This window comes from Capricornis sumatraensis, chromosome 1 (assembly GCF_032405125.1).
Source record: "Capricornis sumatraensis isolate serow.1 chromosome 1, serow.2, whole genome shotgun sequence".
Classification (NCBI taxonomy): domain Eukaryota; kingdom Metazoa; phylum Chordata; class Mammalia; order Artiodactyla; family Bovidae; genus Capricornis; species Capricornis sumatraensis.
The window spans coordinates 233037718-233060489 of NC_091069.1; the positions used below are offsets into that span (position 1 = coordinate 233037718).

The 22772-nt window shown below is 38.3% G+C and overlaps 1 protein-coding gene across 1 annotated transcript in view; it reads right to left on the reverse strand.

Moving 5' to 3' along the window:
* Positions 1–2022: 2022 nt before the first annotated feature.
* The window catches only part of ATP1B3 (ATPase Na+/K+ transporting subunit beta 3), a 34797-nt gene continuing 14047 nt past the window's right edge, over positions 2023–22772 (reverse strand). Inside the window, exons 2-7 of the mRNA XM_068976992.1 lie at positions 20638–20766; positions 17678–17785; positions 11823–12007; positions 8910–8960; positions 4731–4817; positions 2023–2682 (exon numbers count right to left, since the gene is read on the reverse strand). Of these exons, the coding sequence (XP_068833093.1) occupies positions 2512–2682; positions 4731–4817; positions 8910–8960; positions 11823–12007; positions 17678–17785; positions 20638–20766 (731 nt within the window). The 3' untranslated portion in view covers positions 2023–2511. The remainder of the gene's footprint in view (positions 2683–4730; positions 4818–8909; positions 8961–11822; positions 12008–17677; positions 17786–20637; positions 20767–22772) is intronic.

A 22772-nucleotide genomic window follows, 5' to 3' on the forward strand; every position in this document is an offset into this window, starting at 1 on the left:
GCCATGAAATTAAAAGACACTTACTCCTTGGAAGAAAAGTTATGACTAACCTAGACAGCATATTCAAAAGCAGAGACAATACTTTGCCAACAAAGGTCTGTCTAGTCAAGGTTTTTCCAGAGGTCATGTATGGATGTGAGAGTTGGACTGTAAAGAAAGCTGAGTGCCAAAGAATTGATGCTTTTGAACTGTGGTGTTGGAGAAGACTCTTGAGAGTCTCTTGGACTGCAAGGAGATCCAAACAGTCCATCCTAAAGGAGATCAATCCCGGGTGTTCACTGGAAGGACTGATGCTAAAGCTGAAACTCCAATACTTTGGCCACCCCATGCGAAGAGTTGACTCATTGGAAAAGACCCTGATGCTGGGAGGGATTGGGGGCAGGAGGAGAAGGGGACGACAGAGGATGAGATGGCTGGATGGCATCACTGACTCAATGGACGTGAGTCTGAGTGAACTCCGGGAGTTGGTGATGGACAGGGAGGCCTGGCGTGCTGCGATTCATGGGGTCACAGAGTCGGACATGACTGAGCGACTGAACTGAAGCTCCATAAAACAAAATTTCTACCCACACTACACTTTGAAAGATACAAAAATTTAAGTGATAGCTGCTGAGGACCTGTTCACACTTAGCTGACTAAAGTAATATCCTAGTTGCAGCCTGCCGTTCACCACCCTGTCCCCACCCCGTTTTATACTCTTAAGAGATAGGGTTGAGAGGAAAATCAAAGTAAAGGTTTGGTTTATCAACTCCAGGGACTTCCCCAGTGGTCCAATGGCTAAGAACCTGCCTGCCAGCGCAGGGGACATGAGTCTGATCCCTGGTTCAGGAAGATCCCACATGCCAGAGTAACCAGGCCTGTGAGCCACAACTATTGAGCCCGTGTGCCTAGAGCCCGTGCCCTGCAATGAGAAGCCACCACAGCGAGAAGCCTGCACAACACAAGTAGAGAGCAGCCCCCACTCTCTGCAACTAGAGCAAGGCCACACAGCAATGAAGACCCGGCCAGGCCAAAGATGAATATTTCTTAGTAGAGAACAGCCCCCACTCTCTGCAACTAGAGCAAGGCCGCACAACAATGAAGACCCAGCCAGGCCAAAGATGAATACTTCTTAAAATGTTAATCAAGTTAAAAAAAAAATTCCAAGAATCATTTTCTTCAGTTGCAAAGGAGGCTTCTACAATGAAAATCTGTAATCACTAAGATCTTAGTGGCAGAGCAATAAGCAGACCTCCCAGTGGGACTGAGTGATAACCACCAAAGTGTGCAGGCTGCTCTGGGGCCGTCAAGGCCCACCTGGCCAGTCGAGACCACCCAGAGCACTCAGGTTTTCTCCAGATAGCCACTCCTGAACCTGCTGGGTGCATCCCTGCTCTTCCTGGCTTGCACTAACACAAACAAAGCCTCAAATATACCAGCTTTGGTTTTTAAGGAGAAAAGTAACAATTAATAAACGGGGTGGGGGGGGCTTTTTAAAAAACCACAGATCGTATGGGAAGCACCCCTTTTTCAGGTGAGGAGAAAGGAGCTCACATTATGACAAAGAATCATACCAAACACCTCAGATTGAAGGAGGAAGTGTTTCATGACACTAATCAAACGATGCTGAAGTCAAACTACTGTTTGGTTTGAAGCTCTGAAAAAGTTTTAAGTTTTTTATATTTCAAAATTTGTATTTTTTATTAGAGTCCACTCCACAGTTGGCTAAATAAAAGCAGTCATCAGATCCCACAAACTCTTGCACAATTTAAATCTTATGAATTTAATTTCATAAAAATTTAGGTGTGTATTCCTAATGGCCAACCTAAAAATGCTGTTTTTATCTATGGTCTAAAATACTTCAATCTAACTACTTTAAAAGATTTAGTTCCAGTGTTAAAAATAATCCCATCACTATCTCTTTCTGCTTGTTTTTACATGGTTTGCAGCAAAAAGATTGTGTTCCAAGTCAAAAAGATCCACAAACTAATTCAGCACGTAAAAAATAATTTTACAAAACATCCAAGCCAACCTTTCAAATCCACTTTTATTTTCCTTTTTCCTCCTCACATACAGAACTTTTCCACACACTGAATTTCTTGCAGCTATAAAGTCACTTGATGTTGGTCAGGTACCATTTTATCCCTTAAAACTTTGCTGGCATCAAAATATGACAGTTAACCAGTGTTAAATCTATAAAATATTTACATAGCACAGCACATTAAGCTTTAGACACTTGGCAATTAAACCACATAAAAATTGGACAAGACCCCCAACCTACATGTTCAGAATCAGGTGTTCACAGTCCCTATCTGGTGACTGTACATGGTTCAAAAGGCAGCAGAGGCAACAGGCAGTTACTCCGAAGGACATGGACCACTATTATCTGGAAGCACATTATGTTATCCCAGTGTCATGTACCACTCCACCTTTCTCCAAGGCGGTCTCATAATTCTGGAATGGCAGGTCCCGCTTATACAAAATGAAGACAGACAACACAACGTTTACTCTGTAGAGACATCCTAACTCCTACTATGCATGCATGGTGATCTTGAATGCAACGCGTCCTAAAAACTTGTCACGGTCATTCTGGGTTTTTAGGTTGGGTGATCCATCAATCTTGCACTCAACCATTACTTCTTTTACGTCACCATCACTACCAAAGCTGACCTGGACGGCAACTAGTGGCTGCAGGTAGCTCCCCTGGCAAATAAAGGAAAATACATTAATTCAAATTCTACAGTAACTTTAACTGCACTTTTCAGGAGCTTGCCTATTCTTTAAAAATTAAAAAAACAAACAAGATTTTAATCTATTAATTAGATGTATTTTTTTATCCTCTACTTTTTCCTTAATTGAATATTCATTTACTTTTACTTTTTTTTACTGATCAAAGTGTTTACGACTATGAATTTTCCTCTAAGCACTGCTTTAAATGTATTCCATAGATTGTGATTATGTTGTGTTTCATTATTTTTTTAGATACTCTATAAACTTGGTTTACGTTTCCTTCTTTACTCAAGAGTTGTTTAATAGAGAGGTCCCACCTCCTCCCTCTTTAGGAAGGGCACTTTTATTTCAATAATTTTTAGTTTTACTGCATTTGATCACAAGGTATTATTATAATATATTTCTATCTTATGAAACTTGAAGATGCATTTTTTATGATAAATTTTTGTGACAGTTCCAGGTGTTTGAGAAGAACATGTGCTTATCTATTAATATGTTTGATAAACATGTGGAAGATTACCTCACTGATGTTACTTAGGTTTCTAATATCCTTATGGTTGCTGTTTAACTTGGTGCAAATATACTCATAACTGTTTTGCCATCATTGTGGTTTCTAAATACAAGCCTTCACTAAAAGGAACTAAGGGCTAATTCCAGGGCCAAAGCAGGGGAAATAAAAGATGAACCTGGACCCCTTGTGGTGCCAGAAAGTAAGTTAGTGCTGTAGGAATCCAGGGAACATGCCTAAAGGACACAGAAGCTAGAGCCAGTCTCCATCAGCCAAATGCGGGAGAGTTTTAGCACCAAAATAAATGATTATAATGTATTAACACCTAAATTATGTAACAATCTATGAGACTATATTAATATAAATAAATAGTGGAGAAGAAAATGCACTTTCTTAGAGTGGAATGCCAACTAGTAAATGGAAAAAGGAAGGGAAAAAAGTATAACTTTACATCAGAGCAATTTGGCTGACACCACCTTAACCAAGTAAGTGTTCAAGGTTAACATCACCATCAATGCGACTCAATACCACATCCCTCCTGACATGCCATTCTGAAAAGGACATACCATTTCCTCTTAGGCATTCATGCCAAAAATGCACAGCCTACATTTAACCATGAAAAAACATCAGATAAACTCAAACTGAGGAACATAAGCCACAAAGTAAGCCCCAAAAGGCCTGCACTCATTTTCAAAGAGTTCAAGGGCATGAAGCAGACCTATTGAGGACTGTTGCAGGTTACAGGCAACTAAAGATGTCAGAATGTAACAACCTGGACCAGGAAAACACTTTCTTGTGCAATAAAGAACACTACTGGAACAACTAGTGACATTCCAACATGGTCTGTAGATCACATATTAATACAGTTCAATGCTGATTTCCTTTGTTAAGTACATGATGGTTATTATGATAATGTCCTTACTTTTAGGAAATTCAATGTAAAGAGGATTTAGGGTAAAGAAGCACCGTGTTCATAACTTAATGACAAAGGGTTCATGGGAAAAATATATGAGACTGATAAGACAAATGATTTAAAACATCAACACAGGCAAGTTGGGTAAAAGGTTAATAGGAATCCTCTGTATGGTGCAAGCCACTTAAGTTTAGAATTATTTCAAAATAAAATTAAAAGTTTACTACTATATATATATAATGCTAAATATATATATGTAATACATATAGAAATTCCACATACAGAAATTCCACTACAATAATAGTTATCTCTGGGTAATGACTTAACCACTTTTCTATATTCTTTAAATAAGCACACACTATGACACGAAAGAGAAAATGTTATTTTGCAAATAATCATCCTTTAACTTATCTGCTTCGGTTTTGTGCTCAACTTGCAGACCTGGAGTCTCCGTCTGCCACACCAGTGTATTTAAAAACCAGAATAGATGATGCACACATTACACAGGCATTTGTCTACCTGACCCAGACAACTGGCATTTTTTACAGATGTGCCAGTTTCCCAAGAGTCTCAATCACTTAAGAATTTCTAAATACTCACATGCAGTTTTTTCCCATAATATGGAAAATATTTTAAATCTATCGTTCCATTGGAAGGATAAGTTGATAGAAATGCTGTGCTTTCACTCTAAAGTTGAAAACAAAAGAAACTCGTTAGGTTACAAAAAATAGTTTTTAAAAGTATATTTTTATTAAAGCAATATCAATTATGAACACTATGGAGAAACTACAGCTGTTTCAACTGTATTTGCTACAAGAGAATTTTTTGATTTAAACCCCTGACATGAATTATCCTGATTTCCTGATTTCTTTCCATGACAGTCCCGTTAACTTACAGCTCGATCTACCCATGCACTGTCTGTAAAATCCTATCTGTGTTCCAACTACCAAATGCCCGTTCTCTAGCCACTGACAGCAGGAGTGCACCAGGAGGTCTGGGACCAAGGGATTCTAAAATGAATAAAGTACTGTGCACTTCCAGACTGGGAAGCAACAGCTGCCACAACCCAGAATGTGCCACTTGGGCCCGGGAGGCAGCAGGTCCAAAATAACCATGGTAACTGTAGTCAGAGGAAAAATGGATCATGCAGCTGATAAAAAACTCAAGGGAAATTTTAAAGTACTCTGAGCTAATACTCTTCTTATGCAATCTGAGTATCACATTTTCCTTGAATTATTTTATGAGCACATGTAAGTCAATTAAAGGTGTTGTATGACTGCTGCAATTATATTCCATGTGTTTAAAGATGAATTGTATAGCACAAGGAATAGAATATTTTATAACAACTATAAACAGAGTATATTCAACAAGTATGAATCATTCTGTTGTATACCTGAAACTTATGTAATATTACAAATCAAGCATACCTCAGAAAAACTTTTATACCCAATAAAAACACAAACCTAGTATTCTTCCTGAAAAATAACCAATTCACAAAATTTCTCATGTAACACATTCTGAATAGGTCCAGTATTAATGACTGTAACTTTACACATACTGAGTAGATGACAGAGACACCAAATTATTAAAATCAGTGGCAATGTCACAAGGCAATAATATAAAACATTTCTGAATGTTTGAATTGTAGATTTGAATAAACTAATCTCTACTTTAGAAAGAAAACATGAAACACTACAGCAAAACTTAAGAATCTCTTAAGGGAACCCCTACTCTCTGCTTACTTCACTGAACCACTGTGAAGTAGCACATGTGTGTGGAGTGAGAGAAACACATGAAGAAGCAATATAGACAAGATAGCAAAGACTAAATCAATGACACTCCAAAAAGGGGGAAATGATCCAGACCAAAAATTGCAAAAAGAACAGGCAATAACAAGGCTAAGAAAAAGTATAGAAGCCTTTTTTTCAACCACTATTCAAATACCACCTCATGTTACACTCCTAATTTAAAAAACATGAAATCTAAAATAACAGTTTACACAGGAGAAAAAAAGTCGCTTTAATGTGTTTCTGTACATTACTTACTTTTGTTTAACCTTAATATATGAGCTTAATTCCTACAAACACAGAGAAGTTCCCCAAAATGTAAAAGGTTTTCCTTGGGTTGCAGTTTATTGAGCACTTCAGTGTGTATGTTCAGCCAGATACAACACTCAATTTATATTTACCTTGTTTATGCCTAACAACCCTTTCATGTGTGCAATCAATTACACAGAGGGGAACTGAGGCTCACAGTTATGGCCACATGCTCAATGAACTGCTCCACTGGTTTGTATCAACACCATCAAGCTGGTAGACTTTTAAACTTGCATTTTATATCTTCAGTGAAAATAAACATTTAGAAATTAAAACAATAAAAGGTATATCTGAACAACGATAAATTTTAGGGTTAAACTGCATGTCATAGTTTTCTACTAGCAGTCACTAAATTCCACTGAAAACAAAATAAAGATTTAAAATGAATGCATTCTGTTTATTTTATATCACCATCACTTGGAAATCATTTGAAAAACACACACTAAATGTCCTAAGCAGTGGTTATCTCTGGGCAAAAATCTACCAAAATTTTTCCTTCTGTATTTTTCTAAATTTTCTTTAATGAATACGATTCATTTTTGTAAGGGAATTAAAAAAACTAATGACATAAATATGAATATTACATCTTTTGCAGGAACTATTCTTTAAAATTAAAGAGCATGTCCTATCATCAATGTTTTAGTGTTTCCAGAACTCTTAACTTGTATAAAGCAATTAAAGCAGATCAAAGTTAAGAGTATAAGACAAAAGAAATATACTACATAAAAAGTAATTCAACTGAAGAATTTACACCAAGAACACTTGATATAGACAAATCTAATGGAAAACAGCAATATGATGATATGCAATAAATGTTTCCATCTGTTCACATAGCCACACCTCTAAAATTTGTGTATGCCACCTGGTCACTCCTTTGTAACTAGCCTATTAGTAATGCAAGATTTTACAAACATTTCTTCCAATTTTGTGTTTTTTTCTAAAAACAAAAATATCCACAAGAAACAACACAAAAACTCTATTTTGATTATTTTATGTACTTTCCACAAAACTCTTCAAAGCAAAAGGGACAGCAACTGAAACCTGAGTCATCAGACCAAAATTTTTCATTAACATTTCTCCCAACTATTCTAGAAGCAAAAGAAACGTAACAGATAAACAAGGAGAAAAACCCATTTATAACCCTAAGGGAAGAGTTACACAAAGTTGTTTATACTGGCCACAGGCTTATAGAAATGAAACCTTGGGAAAGGAGTGGAAAGCTTTTGCCCTTCTGGCCTGCGTATGTGTGTGTGTTCATTCTCCTTTCATGGTGGTGCTGGCTCCATAGACTCACTGGCTCAAGTGTATCTACATGGTCCGCTCACGTTCAGCGGTAAACGCCCTTGAACACAGGATGCTGTCATAAAATCGGCACTTTTGCCCGGCTGAGGGCTCACACCCGGCATCGGGAACCTTCTCTTGGAAAGACTTGCAAGCAAAGGCGATCACAGAGTTACACATTTCCGAAATCTATCACGTAGCTGAAACATTTTCTTCTAAGAGATGGCAGTAGAGTAGAGGCTCACTGTATTTTTAGAAGGATTTGTATACCAAGAAAAACTCAGCTCAGATGCAGAATCTGGTTTTCAGTGAGACTCTTATTTTTTTATCCACGTTTCCTACAGAGCTGACCACAGCATAAGGAGACCTAGTGAGTTGCCTATGGTTACACATGCACACTTCAACCCAGATGAGAAAGCACAAAGATTCCTAGCTTTTTATACTACTCTAAACAATGAATAAATACTCAAAATAGATCATGCTCTAAAGCAGGAGTTCTCAAAGTATGGGTCCCAGACCAGCAGCATCACCAATACCTGGAAACTTAATTAGAAATGCAACCCCAGACCTACTGAGTTAGAACCTGCAGAACTGGGACCCAAAAGACCCTCCAAGTGGTTCTGAGGCATGATCAGACTTGAGAACCACAAGCAAGTTTCTGCCCAAATAAGAAATTCATTCATGATTAAAGGGATTACAGTTTTCTTTGGCAAACAACTTCAGAAGTGATTTCAATTTAACATTTCAATCAAGACACTTCTGTCATTAACTGGAGGTGGAATGCTAATATTTTATTTTACACAGTATCAAAATTCAATTTAGAACTTAACAGTTTCTCCTGAGAACTCTTACCCATCATTTACATATTTGTCTTAGTTGCACTTTGCAGCATGGAGAGAAAACAAAAGAAATCATGAAATGAAAATAGCACAGCACTCTGGAAAAAATAAAGTAGGGATAAGAGAGCAAAATAATGCCTCTACCTTAAGGAAAAGATATCGTGTTTCATTAAATCTCAGATGTCACTGATATACACCACTTTATGTACTATTAAGAGAGAAAAAATTTTATACACTATTAAGACTCTATCAACTATAAGGCCAACCCCAATTTCAGTGTTATTCAGGTAGAAAAAAGAAATTGAATCTTAAAATCAATGAAATATGGTACGTGTAAATACAAAGGGAAAGAGTGTGGTATCAAGTGCACACAGAAAATAAGTCTTTTCGCATTATCATTAGCAAACAGAAGGTTGGAGGAGTGTATTCTAAGAATGGCACTACAGTGGACTTTAAAATATGACAGAGAAGGGGAAAAAATGACTAAATTCATTAGACTTTTAAAGTATTTTTAAGATATACTAGAACTTCAACAGAAATTTGGTTATTTTCTGAATACTAACCTTTGCAATACAGTCTATCCTTGGTTCTCCTTGAGGCTTTAATCCAATTATCTAAGGTAAAGAAACACTGATTAAGTGAAACATCACAACTGTATACAACAGAACCTCCTCCTTCGTTGCTGAGGACAAGGGACGGGAAGACTGAGATGAACATTCTCCCTCTTTAGTCGACAACTCGTGTCCGACTCTTGCGACCCCGTGGACTGTAGCCCGCCAAGCTCCTCCGTCCATGGGATTCTCCAGGCAAGAGTACTGCAGTGAGTTGCCACTTCCTTCTCCAGGGGATCTTCCCGACCCAGGTCTCCTGCACTGCAGGCAGATTCTTCACCAGCTGAGCTATGAGGGAAGCCACTGCCTTAAAACCTTTTACATTTGCCTTTAGACTTTATTTTAGAGGAATAGAATAGACTTTTCAATATAATAATCTTACCAATTATCTATCTCATTATATTACTGGGGCAATTTAGAAAATTAAGTCAGTCATCAAAAAATTGACCAAAACACAGTATTGTACTTTGCTCCCCTTAAAATAATAGAAATCTTTACATTTCATTATTTATATTAAGACATCATTAACGCAAATAAGCACTGCAAAGGCATAATATAAGAAGTAACTGTTCATGAAAATGTTAGGTCACCACCCAACCATGTTTCCATAGCCTTCTACAGAACCCTACTGTATTTCAGATCTATAAAACCATACACTGAATGAATCCCATTTTAAAGATGGGACCATTCAGCTCCATGTAATGAAGCTACTTTCATGTATGCAGTTGATCTAATTAACTGTGTGAATGATATTTATCCATGCATTTTGTGAGGATTTTTGGCATTTTGAATTTATATGCATTTTAGTTTATAATTTATATGCATTTTTAATGTGAATGCCTTAAAATATAAGTAACTCTCCCCCAAAGAAAAGTAGTGTCGCAGCCTAAATAATAATTTCAAGAGCAATAACTATCTGTGCCCTTGCAATGTCTCTGGAACGAACTATACTGGGATTTGATGCCCTCCCACATGCTTATGTAGCATCTCAGTACTGATTCCCATTTGCCTGATGATATCTTCCTGTCAAGCCTGCCAAGTTCTGCCTCCATCAGCAACTATAGTCTCAGACCCTCATCATTCAGTGGACATACTGGCAAAGAAAATAAACTTGGAAGTTTGGCGCCGTGGGAGAAGGAACCAGAGCTGCTTCTCTCGGTTTTCTATTGGGAACAAGTGTTCCATTAATCTAGGTGTTGCGAGGATACTCCTAGGAGGCAGCGATTACAAAAGGCATTCCTGTTAAAAAGAATAAATTCAATCGATCTTAAAAGCTCAATCACCTGATTTCATATTAGTTTGCCCTTCCTATCCACGGGTTCCACACCTGTGGATTCAACCAATAACACACTGAAAACATTTGAGCAAAAAAAAATCCAGAAAGTTCCAAAGCAAGACTCAAATTTCCTGCGTGTTGACAGCTATTTTGCACAGCATCTACACTGGATTAAGTGTAAGTAATCTAGAGATGCTTTTAAGTAAACAGGAGGATGTGCACAGGTTATACACAAACACTGCACCACTTTATAAAAGGAACTTGCACATTCCCAGATTTTGATGTCCTCAGCTGTCCTAGAATCAATTCTCCAGCAATACCCATTTTAAAGATGGGACCATTCAGTCCCTTCAGTCAACTATGGATGACTATGAGGATCATTTCTTGTGTGGACTATGAAAACCCATTTCTACTTTATTTAACAGTATGTGGTATGTATGAGCTCCCTAGCATTTCTAGGGAAAGTAGGGGTCCCTTTCAAATAGTTCACATTGCTCCCACTTGCTGCCTGCCTACCTTGCCTTTAGTTTCACCTCCACTTTAATCGTAATTCTTAAAGTCTTGCTAAAACATTTATTGAGTGTCTACCGTGTGTCAGGCAATGTTTCAGAATGATCTCTACAGTGCTATGGGGTAGTCAGAGAACTGTCATCATCCACAGAGGGAGGGGAAGGATAGACTGGAGGGAAGATGGTCTGGACACCTAAGCATCTAGCTGGCTCTCCCTAAGGGAAACTCCTTATCTAGCAGTGCCAGCTTCAGAAGACTCCAATTTCAGTTTTATTAGGGATGTTGACTTCAGTGATGTGTATACTCAAGACCTTGAGAGGTCTGCACCTGTTCAGGAACCTGCTTATTCTCTGAATAAATGACCAGGAATGATTTCACTCTTCAGGAGAGACCATGCAGGCCTCAACAGGTTACCTGGATTGGAACACAACTCTGCAGTACACTTAGACAGTAGCAAGGCACAGGGTTAGGCGATCACTTCACTATGCAAGGAAAGCATCTTCCTTTTGCACAATGACCCCAAGACACTATTACTTAGACAGAGAGAACATTATTAGCTTCTTGGTTTGCTGGTGGCTATACAATTCAGGCACTTCTTCTGGACAACATAGCCTAATGCTGGCTAGGCTCATTTTAATACAATTTTATCTGTATTTTTACTATTAATTACATAGATGTCTACTGTAAAGCTATTCAGAAAGTTAAATGAGCCCAAAGTTCACAGATCTGCCATGGGATTTTAAATTACATTACTGCTCAGATGCAAAGATGAGCACAGCACATTAATACCACCATGCTGTGGGCACGACCCCCAGAACACCTGATGCCTGAAGCCCTGATCTATGCTTAAGTGTGTGTGTGTAGCTAGCTCCCAAAGAGAAAAGCTGAAGTTGTGTTACTCCCTAATTTATGACTAACTTATGAACCCACTGCGGTTTTTTTCTGTACTAGTTTTCCAAAGGACAAATCACTGCTAGCCTTTTACATAAGCTACCACCAAATCAGACAGTACTGAATAAACAGTTGTCAGCTTAATAGGAAATTAGAAAAAAAGCAGCAGCAGCGAGTTTTGTACATACTCTGTTCATTTTCACAAGAATACAAGGCTTTCCTTCTTGGTAGCCAAACGTGGGATCATCCACACCACTGCATGCTTCAAGTAAAGCAAGAGGAAACTGACACGCTGTGTATTCTGGACCCTTCTGCTCAAAAAAGGTTCCACTGGTACAATCTGTGAGATTCTTCTGTTCTTCTAAGCCATATGCTAAAAAGAAAATATGTATGTGTGAATAGATCAGTCAAAAAGGACCTTAAACACAACCAGAACTGTGTCACCCTTTGGACAATATTCTTCAAACACAAAAACAACAGGCCACGCACCAGGAAATTTTAGGGCAAGAACATTAAGTCTGTTCCTCTAACTTCTAACAGCTATCCAATGCTTTGCAGTTTACTTAATTTCAATACAAACTGGATGACAGAGGGATCTCTTTGGTCACCATTAGGTGGCACCAGCCATGGCTACAACATTATCTGAATGCTTTCGATGTTCTTGGCCCAAAAGGTAAAATGATGAGGAAATAAAAAGGCATGGCGGCTGCCCTTATGGAGCTTATTTACATCGTAGTGGGGAAGACATTGCTGAATAAAATCATAACCAAAGGGCCTAAAGATACACGGAGCTACAGCAACCTATATTCTAAATGGACTGCAACAGAGCTGATTAGTAAAGGGGCCCATGTGAGGTAATGTTAGCTTACCAAATGGTGTTTTCAGCAGAGGTGGAGGTAACAAGATATATTCAAAGTGACAGGGGAGCAAAATGGTTGCAACTTGGAGATGGGGAAGAAAGGAGAGGCAGACAACTCAGTGATTTTCAAATGTTTGCTGTGCACTTGGCACGGTGTTAGACAAAAAAGTGGCACAGCAGTGAGCAGGTCAGCTGCGGTCCCTGCCCTGAATGAGCTTAGGCTACTGCAAGATACTCACTAATCAACAGTCAAGACATGGTATCACAACGCCTCACAGTCAGTGCGTGGGTGTAACTGGTACCAGACAAAAAGTCACCTAAAATGAACTGAACCAAAACAGGAACCAAAATTTCAAAGCAAACACATTTAGTTTTGTCGTTCCTCAGTTGCTAAGTCATGTCTGACTCTACCAGGAGCCTCTGTCCATGAGACTGGGTTGCTATTTCCTTCTCCAGGGGACTCTTCCTGACCCAGGAATCAAACCTGCATCTCCTGCAGTGGCAGGCAGATTCTTTACCACTGAGCCACCTGAGAAGCCCAGTTAGTTAATTTTATCTATTTATTTAAAATTTGTTTGTTTGCCTGCCTGTCATGCTACGAGGCTTGAGGGATCTTAGTTCCCAGAGCAGTGACTGACCCCAGGGTTCAGCAGGGTAATTGAAGACAGATTTTTCCCTTAAAAAAAAAAAGGTCAAAATTTTTGGTTTCTTCTTTTATTTACCAAAAATTAGGATACCATTGGAACCATGTACCAATTTAAAAGCCAAGAATGACTCAGTATTGGGGTAAGAGGGAATGGGCTAAACTTTTACAACAGAAGAGAGCCACTGACATTTATGACTCCTTTTTTGACTTTTCTGGCACAATTCTGCAGAAAGTATTCAAGGCCTACACCAGTAGCCTCCAAGGGCCTCTTCTGTATATACTCTGTACCAACAGAGTCACTTTTGTATGATGCCAACTTCCACTTCTACACAAAACCTAGGTAAGTGCAAGGAGTTGGACGATAAATGGTCAGAATACGAAGACGTCTCTATGCTGGGCATGATGGGAGCACAGAAAGGTCACCTTCTCAAAGACAGCAACCAAAGAACCCCACATTTTCAAGGAAAGCCTCAAGGAAGCCATAAAGAGGTGTAGGTAAACAGGGGGGGGAAAGACCTGAAAGGGATCATCTGAACTAGATAAAATATTAAGTTCTATTTAGTATTTATACGGGAAAAAAACCCAGATAAGATAATATATCCTTTTAACAGGAGACTCTATCTTCTAAACACGAGAAATGCATCCCTAAGAACAACAAGGACAATTCAAAGTTTAAAAAAAGGGAAGGGGGATGATGAACATTAAAGATCTGAAAGTAACCCCCCAGTATAATAAAATAAGAACAGAAAACAAGAGAGCAAATACCCAACAACTAACAGAATAGTTCCAGAAAGAGGACCAGAAAAGTAAAGTGAGGAAACTTTCAAGTAATAACACTTTCCTCAACTGGAGGACCCAAGTCTTCATCCGGAAAGATCCCATCAAGTTTTCAGCAAAATGACACTATAGAGACTGACACCAATACGAAATTTTAGAACCGAAGGAAATATAATTAAACACAAAACAAATACTGCCGAACAGAAAAAGGTAGATACAAAGGAACTATTGATAAAACTCTATATCTAGTTAAGCTACAAACCATACAAGCAAAATGAGGTCATTTTCAGAAATGAAAGGACTAAAAACTTAAATTCCATGTATCTTTAAAAATTTTTAAGTGAAATATAAGTGGAAATGTAATCCACATATAACGTTAGTTTCAAGTATACAACACAATGAATGCTTAAATTATTTGCATACATTGTGAAATGATCATCATGGTAAATCTAATTAATAGCTTGTTCCCACATACAGTTACAAATTCTTTTTCTTGTGATGAGGACTTTTAAGATCTATTCTGTTAGCAATTTCCAAATATACAATATTGCTAACAGCAGTCACTATGCTGTACATTATATCCCCAGGGCTTATTCACATATAACTGGAAGACTGTTCCTTCTGATCATCTTTCATCATTTTACCTCCGTCTCCTGCTGCCCCTGGCGAAGTCTTTTCTGGATCTCTCTGAGTGTCGTTTTCTTGCTTGTTCTGTTTCTTATATTCCACACATAAGTGAGATCATTTGTTGTGTGTCTCTGTTTGACTTATTTCACATTGCACCATGCCCTCAAGGTCCACCCATGTTGTTGCAAATAGCAAGACTTCATTCTTTTTGATGGCTAACTAGTATAGTGGTATATATACCATGGAACAGTATCATGTATCTTTTCTTACAAAGCTATCTGAGAACATATGCCACCAAAACTAGAGAGTAAATAAAGAATAACAAAGCAGGAGCCAAGAAACAGTGAATCCAATTCAAAAGTGATCAAATGAAGTCCTCAAATGATAGCTGGGTGGTGGATGCCTGAACAGAAACCAGTGCAGACTGCAGAAACGGGAAAGACTTAGGAAGGAGTTTTGCAGCAAAAAGGACTTAAGAGAACACCTCATATGACACTATACAAATAAAAGAGTTAGACGAGAGCCTCTACAGATGGTAGGCTGTAATGTAAAGCAAGTATAAAAAGGCAACCAATAATGAAAATAACTTAGTAGTTCAGTTACTTTTGAATTGAGAATAGGGGGACTTCTGAGGCAGGTGAGCTAAATCCTCATCTAACGTAAAAGGAAGTAAAGACAATATATAAAATGGTAAATCAAGAACCAGCAGGAAAATATAACTTTTAAAGATAAAAAGGGGACTTCCCTGGTGGTCCAGAAGTTAGGAACCCACCTTGCAGCACAGGGGACACGGCTTTGATCCCTGGTTGGGGAACTACGATCCCACGTGCTGTGGAACAACTAAGCCTGTGTGCCACTATGAGAGCTGGTGTGCCACAATTAAGCTGGTGTGCCCAATGCAGCCAAACAAATACAATTTCAATTAAAAAAATAAAGAAGAAAAATTTCGTAAGAAAACATTCAAAACCATGAAGTTATTTCCTGTTGAAAATATATCCGCAATCAGATAATTTTTCACAGCCTCCAATGCTCCAATTCCAAGACATGATCTCTGCTCACCTGGGTGACTGCAATGGGCTTTTGACTAGCCTCCTCGGTTCCTCACCTAGAATCTAGTCTCAAAATACAGCCTGAGTGATCCTTTAAAAATCTGTGTGTTGTTATTTTCTGCTTAAGAACTTCCATCTTGTTTGCTGTGAAGTCAAACAACTGAGCAACAGCCTCTAAGGCCTCCCTGACCTCAGACCCCTACTACATTCTCCCCACTCACTCCATCCAGCCCCTCTGGCTCCCTTGACAAACTTTTAGCACACTGGACCTTGTGAGCCTCAGGGCCTCCCCACCTGCTGCTAGACAGTTACATGGCTAGCTCCCTCATTCTCAGAGTTTTCCTCAAACATTCCCTTTCAACGAGGCCTTCCCAGGCCATTCTGTTTAAAATTGTAATTCTCTTAACTCTATTTCCTTTCTCTGCCTTATTTTCCTCCACAGCACTTATTACTTTCTAACACACCACTAGGTTATGAAAACTCCAGGAACTCAGAAAATTTTCATTTGTTCACTGATGGAAATTAGAGTGCTTAACATACACAAAAAAACCACATCCTCTGTGAATAAAGTACGGCAGCTAGCATGGAGGAGGGCAGGGAACTACTGTTCTAATTATAGGGCTTTCTTCACTATTTGTCTTTTAAACCATGAATTATACTTTCACAAAGCATCTCTATTTAAATAACAAGTATATATTTAACTATCAAAGAAAAGAGATTTAGGAAGGCAGCTATTAGAAGGTACAGAATCAAAGGTTTTCAAAACGGGAGTTGAGGATTTTTGCATGTTGACCGAAGGAATCCAGCAGAGAAGCTAAACATATATAGGAGAAGGATCGGTAATTAGCACGATGTTTCTGAGGCAGTGAGAGTGGACAGGTGGACACAGATAAGAGGAAGGGCAGCTTCCCTTGTCAGAGCAAGAGGATATTACAGTTGCTGAAACCTGGAGAGTTTCCACTTGAGTATCCACTTTCTCTTGAATCAGGAAACCAGATTATACGAAGAAAGTGAATTAACAGGCCGGGGGGGGGGGGGGGGTGGGGGGGGTCGGTGGTGGGGGGGAGGTAAAGGAGCTAGTTTTGAGTAGAGGTTGGAAATAATCCCTTCAGAGAATTTCAGCAGGTCTTCCAGGCAGTAGATTGGGTCCATTTGAGGGAGGTGATCAAGTATTCACAGTGTTACTTAGTCCTCAGAGGGCAGACTCGAAGGAAGGGCTCCATCTAGGAATTACATGGCTTCTTTGACTTGCAAGTTTATACAAATGGACTAAGAGGCAAAGGACTTTAGAGTGCTAGCTTCTATAAAATCGAAATGAAAAACTATGGAACTGATAAGCCTGTCCAGCAGAGAAGCTGAGCGTGGAGAGATTGGAATAAAATAAAGGGATCAGTGAACTGGAAGTCCCCAAGAGGCAGACAAATAGTCAGGGCAAGTTGCACTCAAACAAGAAGGTGATACAGGGAGCTTCATCAGTGACCTTGGCAATGGAGTCCTACACGTTCTAAGGAGCAACTGCAGGGGGAAGAGCTGCCTATTCATTCAAATGCTAATACCACAGAGTTAGGGAAAGCGAAACGCAGACAAAACTGGGCTATTCGAAAGCTTTACAAACCATAGGTTGGAAAAACTAACAACTGGTAAGACTTTTTTTAGTAATAAAACACCATTCCTCACCCTCACACAAGCACTACTTTGGATCCAAAAACCCAATAATTAAGAGGCAAGATTTATAATATAGTTTTGCTCTTTAGTCAAATGCTATTTGATTTAATGCAGGTATAAATATTATGTATGCCTCAATGAACTTACTCATGTACTTATTATATAGGGTAGATTTTTAAAAAAATCAAATCAACTAGCCATTAGGTTCAGAACTCTATGCTTTCCAGAAGTTAGAAAATAAAATAATCATAAATTCCTCATGAATAATCATAATTCTACTTGCCAAGTCCTCTCTTTAGCAGAAAGAGAGAAAATGGCAGAACAAACTCTAAGAACAATGTTTTTAAAAGTAATCATAATTTGGTACTAGTTTCTGTAACAACCAAAATCTTTTACCTTACTCTAAAAAATCATACTTACGCTTTAGAAATTTCTTAAGGTCATCAATGTACCCTTGATAGGATTCTAAATCAGACAGGCTGAATGAAAAATCCAACGCAGACGCTGGTTTTGGAAAAACCATAAGCCCTATAAAGATAAGAGAAAACGGGGGAAATTAACTGCAGCAAATTCCTTTCTCTCTTTCCTTCTCCTTACACTCTTATCTCTAAAAAGGAAGGTCTCAATAAATTATGTGGACATTGTGTTCACAGGTAGGTTGAGAGAACCACCAAGAACTCCCCAGTTATGTCTGACTACAAAAAGACATCTAAAAGGTAAGAATCCCAAAGTCCTGAAAGTCACTTCAGACAATATCAATTAGAAAATATCAAATTCTAAATATCAAATATCAAATTCTAAATCTTAGAATTGCTCTGGTCCTTAGTGAAAAGACAAATTTTACTTTGTACTTTCTTTTTTTTTACTTTGTACTTTCTACATTCATTTTCTATTCAGTGTTTTAGGGTTTGCCAATTTGTCATTAATATATGGAGAAAATTTTAGCAAATCAACGTCTAAGCATTTTTGTCACTGAAATTACAGCTCTATGGAAACCTTCATAAAGAAAGTGAACCTTATTCAACGTAAGAGGCCTATACAATTTAAAATCTATAATTAAATGTTCTTCTTTCAATAATAAACACTGCTCTGTAACTAAAATGTAGTTTTCTCATAATGAACTGGCATATAACCACCAACAATTTCGTATCAGCCATCAACAACTGTGTCTCTAGAACATGTCTGCATGAGTTTATTAACAGAAAATGTAAGCATGTTTATCTGCAACAAACACAATCAGGCTTCTAACTTTAAGCTTTCCTCGATTTAAAAGCATTAGATCTATGTTAAGTCTTGCACAAAAGGCTTAAAATAAAAAAAACCCTAAAATTTTCACTAGTCACGAAACATTCCCCATACATCAGTTACTATAGATAAGTCTTGCGTTAAATCTGAAGATAAACAACAACCAAGGCTATTTTAGTTTTCATTAAAATTTCTCAGACATCTTATTCATATTATATCAAATCTATGTTTTTCAAATTCTAAATGCTTGCCTGTGTTGATCTGCAAGGCTCTTGAGTTAAACTCAACCTGACGCTACCCAATGACGACGAAACAATCAATGTTTCAAAAAGGCAGAGCAAGTCTTATTTCATATGTACACAAAAAAGCTCCAATTAGATACCACTTCAACATATCAGATCCCTTGGATTTAGATGATCACAACTTTAGCTTCTCTTTGGGAGCTAACTACGCACACTTAAACACAGATCAGGGCTTCAGGGATCAGGTATTCTGGGGGTCATGCCCACAGTCGGAAGCCTGGTGTGCTGCAGTCCACAGTGTCGCCAAGAGCAGGACATAACTTAACGACTGAACAACAAGAACATGCCCACAGCAGGGCTGTATTAATGTGTTGCGCTTATCACTGCATCCTGTGAGGCAACATAATATCCCATGGCAAAACTGTAAACTTCTGATTCACTTAACGTTTTCTGAATATTTAAGGAACTCAGTTTAAAACTACATACTTAAACGTATATTGAACAGATTTTACTGCTTATATTATTCATGCAATTATAAATGGTTCAATATTTCTGAAATATATCAGCTTATGTTCAATAGTAAGGCAGCAAGAGAATTATCTTAGAATTCATGTAGGGAGAAAAAAAACAGGGCTACAATGAGAGATGAGGAAAAAAATCAGGATAGAGCTGGTCCTAGATACATGGTCAAAAAGACTAACGGAGTTATTCATGATATTTCGATAAAATCAGCTACAGAAAAAGGGAAAAAGCCGTTAGAACAAATTGGTTGGGGAAACTGGTTCATTCTTGCTGCTGCTATGGCTGAGAAGTCCACAATGATCTAGAGTTCCTCAGCCATGGTCCTAATGACATTCTGGACTGGATGAGTCTTTCTTGTGGGGGGTTTTCTCATGCATTGCAGGGATGTTCAGCAACACCAGTAGCGCGCCTGCAGTTGTGACAACCAAAAATATCTTCAGAATGGCCCTGGCGGGGCAAATCACGGCTGGAACAGAAGCAGTGCTGGACAGAAACCTCCTGCAGATTCCCACCTTCCCTGACTTAGGTGCTCACTTTGCCTGCTGCCAAACTGTACTCCTCCATGGAGAGCCATCCCTTTGCTACAATCTCAGGAAGTTGTTCATGTTTGTGGGAATTAGCTACACTGGGGCTCTGGGCCTTACTGTTACCTACTTCCATAAAAACTGCCAGCAGCGTGAGGACAAGGCCCATATGCACCAACGAAGGCAGAGCTGGCATTCAAAAACAAACTTTAAAAAGAATAAATATGGGAAGGAGAAAATGTGATTTAAGTGGTCCAGTCAAGATTTTTTTCTGTACTAAAGTACATTCTCCAGTATACTAGAGGAATTTTTTTTCCCATAAGACAATCAATAGAGAATAAACATATTAAGTGCACACTCATTTTATTCTCTATTAATAGATCCTTATTTAATATTTCTTATCATTTCCATACTAAGCAATTAAAACCATAGTATTTTATAAGACCAATGCTTTAACCCAAGCTAGAGCTGAAATATATATAAGTAAATTACTCAGGGCAAAGTGAAACTGCTACTCAGTATTCATAAACATCACTCATAACTATATTCATCAATACGGCTTTACTTTAACTCTCAATATTTATTTCTGTTTACCCTTGGCAAAAGAGTCAAGATTTATCAGCCAAGTTTTTGTATCATTGTGTAAATATTAAAGGTCTTCATATCAGCATGTAAATATTAAAGGTCTTTATATCTGCATGTAAATATTAAACAAATAAAATAAAAACTACCACATTATTTGACTCTGAAATTTAACATCTCCTACTTGCTCTATAATACAGACTTCCAGAGAAGATAAAATATAATCCAATTTTGTTAGAAGCCAGAATAATTACAACATAATTACCTGGACTAGAAATCTGGTCACGATATTTTGGAACCTCATCATTCAGAGTTTGAAGCATGGCCCACATTGTGAATGAAAAGAGTGCCGCCAGGAACCCATAAAAGACTAGGTAGAAGAGCAAGATCAAACCTGTAAAAGAAAACAAAACTTATAAAACTTGAAGATATACACATTGTGTGTGTTTGTCTGTGTATAATGAGGCCAAGGTGAAAAAACAAAACAACCATCGCAAGGCTAGGGTTCCAAGCTTTGCCATGCACACAGCCAAGTATCTTCATATTCCAAACATTATGAATTTGCCCAAGCAAGGGGTATTTCAGCAGGCAGCACCCACCCATCCTGTGATCCCCTCCTCTCCTAATACTTCCAAATACAAGCAGCTTCCACAGATCATACTGATTCAAGATCAGCGCTTGAAAATTCCAGCACATAAGGGAGTGTTTCCCAAAATGAATTTGATGCCCTCTAGAAAGACAGAAGATGATTTTAGGTTGATAAACCCCCTTTATGTGTATGTGACAGACAAAAGAATGAGCATATCAACCCTGTATTTCATAATAATTATCTGCATAAATCTGAGTTTTAAAAAGTGAGTTGATTTAAAGAATAGCCAGGAAGCATGCAGAGAAGGCAAGTCATGAAGATGGTTATCAGTGAATAAAGTTTAGGAAATACTGGCTGAGTGGAAGCCTCATGCAAAAGTGCAGAGAGGACGAGATCAGAACAGGCGCTCTGACCAGCGGGACTTGACAACTCCACTGCTAAACACGAAGCAAGAGCTGGCTGGCACACACACAAGTTTCAACATAAAGGGCCTAACCTTCTTTTTTTCTTCACAATCTGGAAACACTAAAATCTATCCCAAGCCAGTGATTTCTTTTGTGAACATCTAGAATTATTCTTCTCAAATTGTCTATATTCAAAGATCTAACATCGTAAGTGGTCACCATTAAGATTATATGCTACAATACATTGCTAACGTCACACATTTACATTTGAACATTTAAAAACTGATCAAAAAATATTCAATTAATTCCCAGGTATGGCAACAGTAAAGAACACTTAATTCCCCAAAGCTGAATTAACACCAGCTTTATTTTCCAGTCTTAACATAAACTTGCTTATCAATATTTGTCCTTGAAGAAAGGCTACAGCAGGCGTTCCCAACCTAGGATCTATGGACCCTTCACCCTCACCCATTCCTAGCAAAGGTGAACTTCAGAGCTTCTGAGACTTCTATAATAATACATTTCTGAATACATCCATTTTTCTCTGTGGAGTGGCTGCACAATATTCTTGCGATGCTCAAAAGACCCTGTGACCCCAAACAAATTGTGGCAAAAGCTAGATAACTTTCATTTGTTACCTGCAGACCAGAAAACTTAGGGGAAAACAGTTAAAGCAATTTCATCTTAATTCAGACAGGCATTCCCCATCCTCCCCCTGCCCCAATTACCAGGAGGCCAAAATAGGGAGCGAAAGGACAGAAGGAAGAAAGGAGCACAGCATGTTCACCTCCAGACAGCAGCACTTCCCTACCGCATAGAGCGATCCTGCTGCAGAAAAACAGAGGAAGACCAACCTCAAAGAAGTGACCAGTTTACTGTAAGGGAAAACCAAACAGGTAAAGCCCAAAAGCTGGTTTATGAGATACGGGGGAAAAACCATTCTTTCAGGTTTGACTCTTTGTAGGAACTAACAGATAAATTCCTCTACACAGCAGGCCAGAGCACAAATACATAAATGTCATGAGTGGGGGCTGTGTTCCAATAAAACGTCACTTAACAAAAACAGGCAGTCTGAGGCCACAGGAGTTTGTCAAATGATGAAGTTGATACTAAACTGGAAAAGTTTGTGCTAAGAGTTTAGTTATTTAGCAGTACATTAAAGTCATCTAAATGTATTTTTTTTTTTTTACTTTACAATACTGTATTGGTTTTGCCATACATCAACATGAATCAGCCACGGGTGTACATAAGTTCCCACTCCTGAAACCCCCTCCCACCTCCCTCCCCCTAAATGTATTCTTATCATGCCATTTTCAATTTTGATTTTCAACTTCCAGGAAAAATAATGTAAATGAAATTTATAAAAGCAACAAGCAAATGAGCACATAGCAAGCATGAACAAAAATG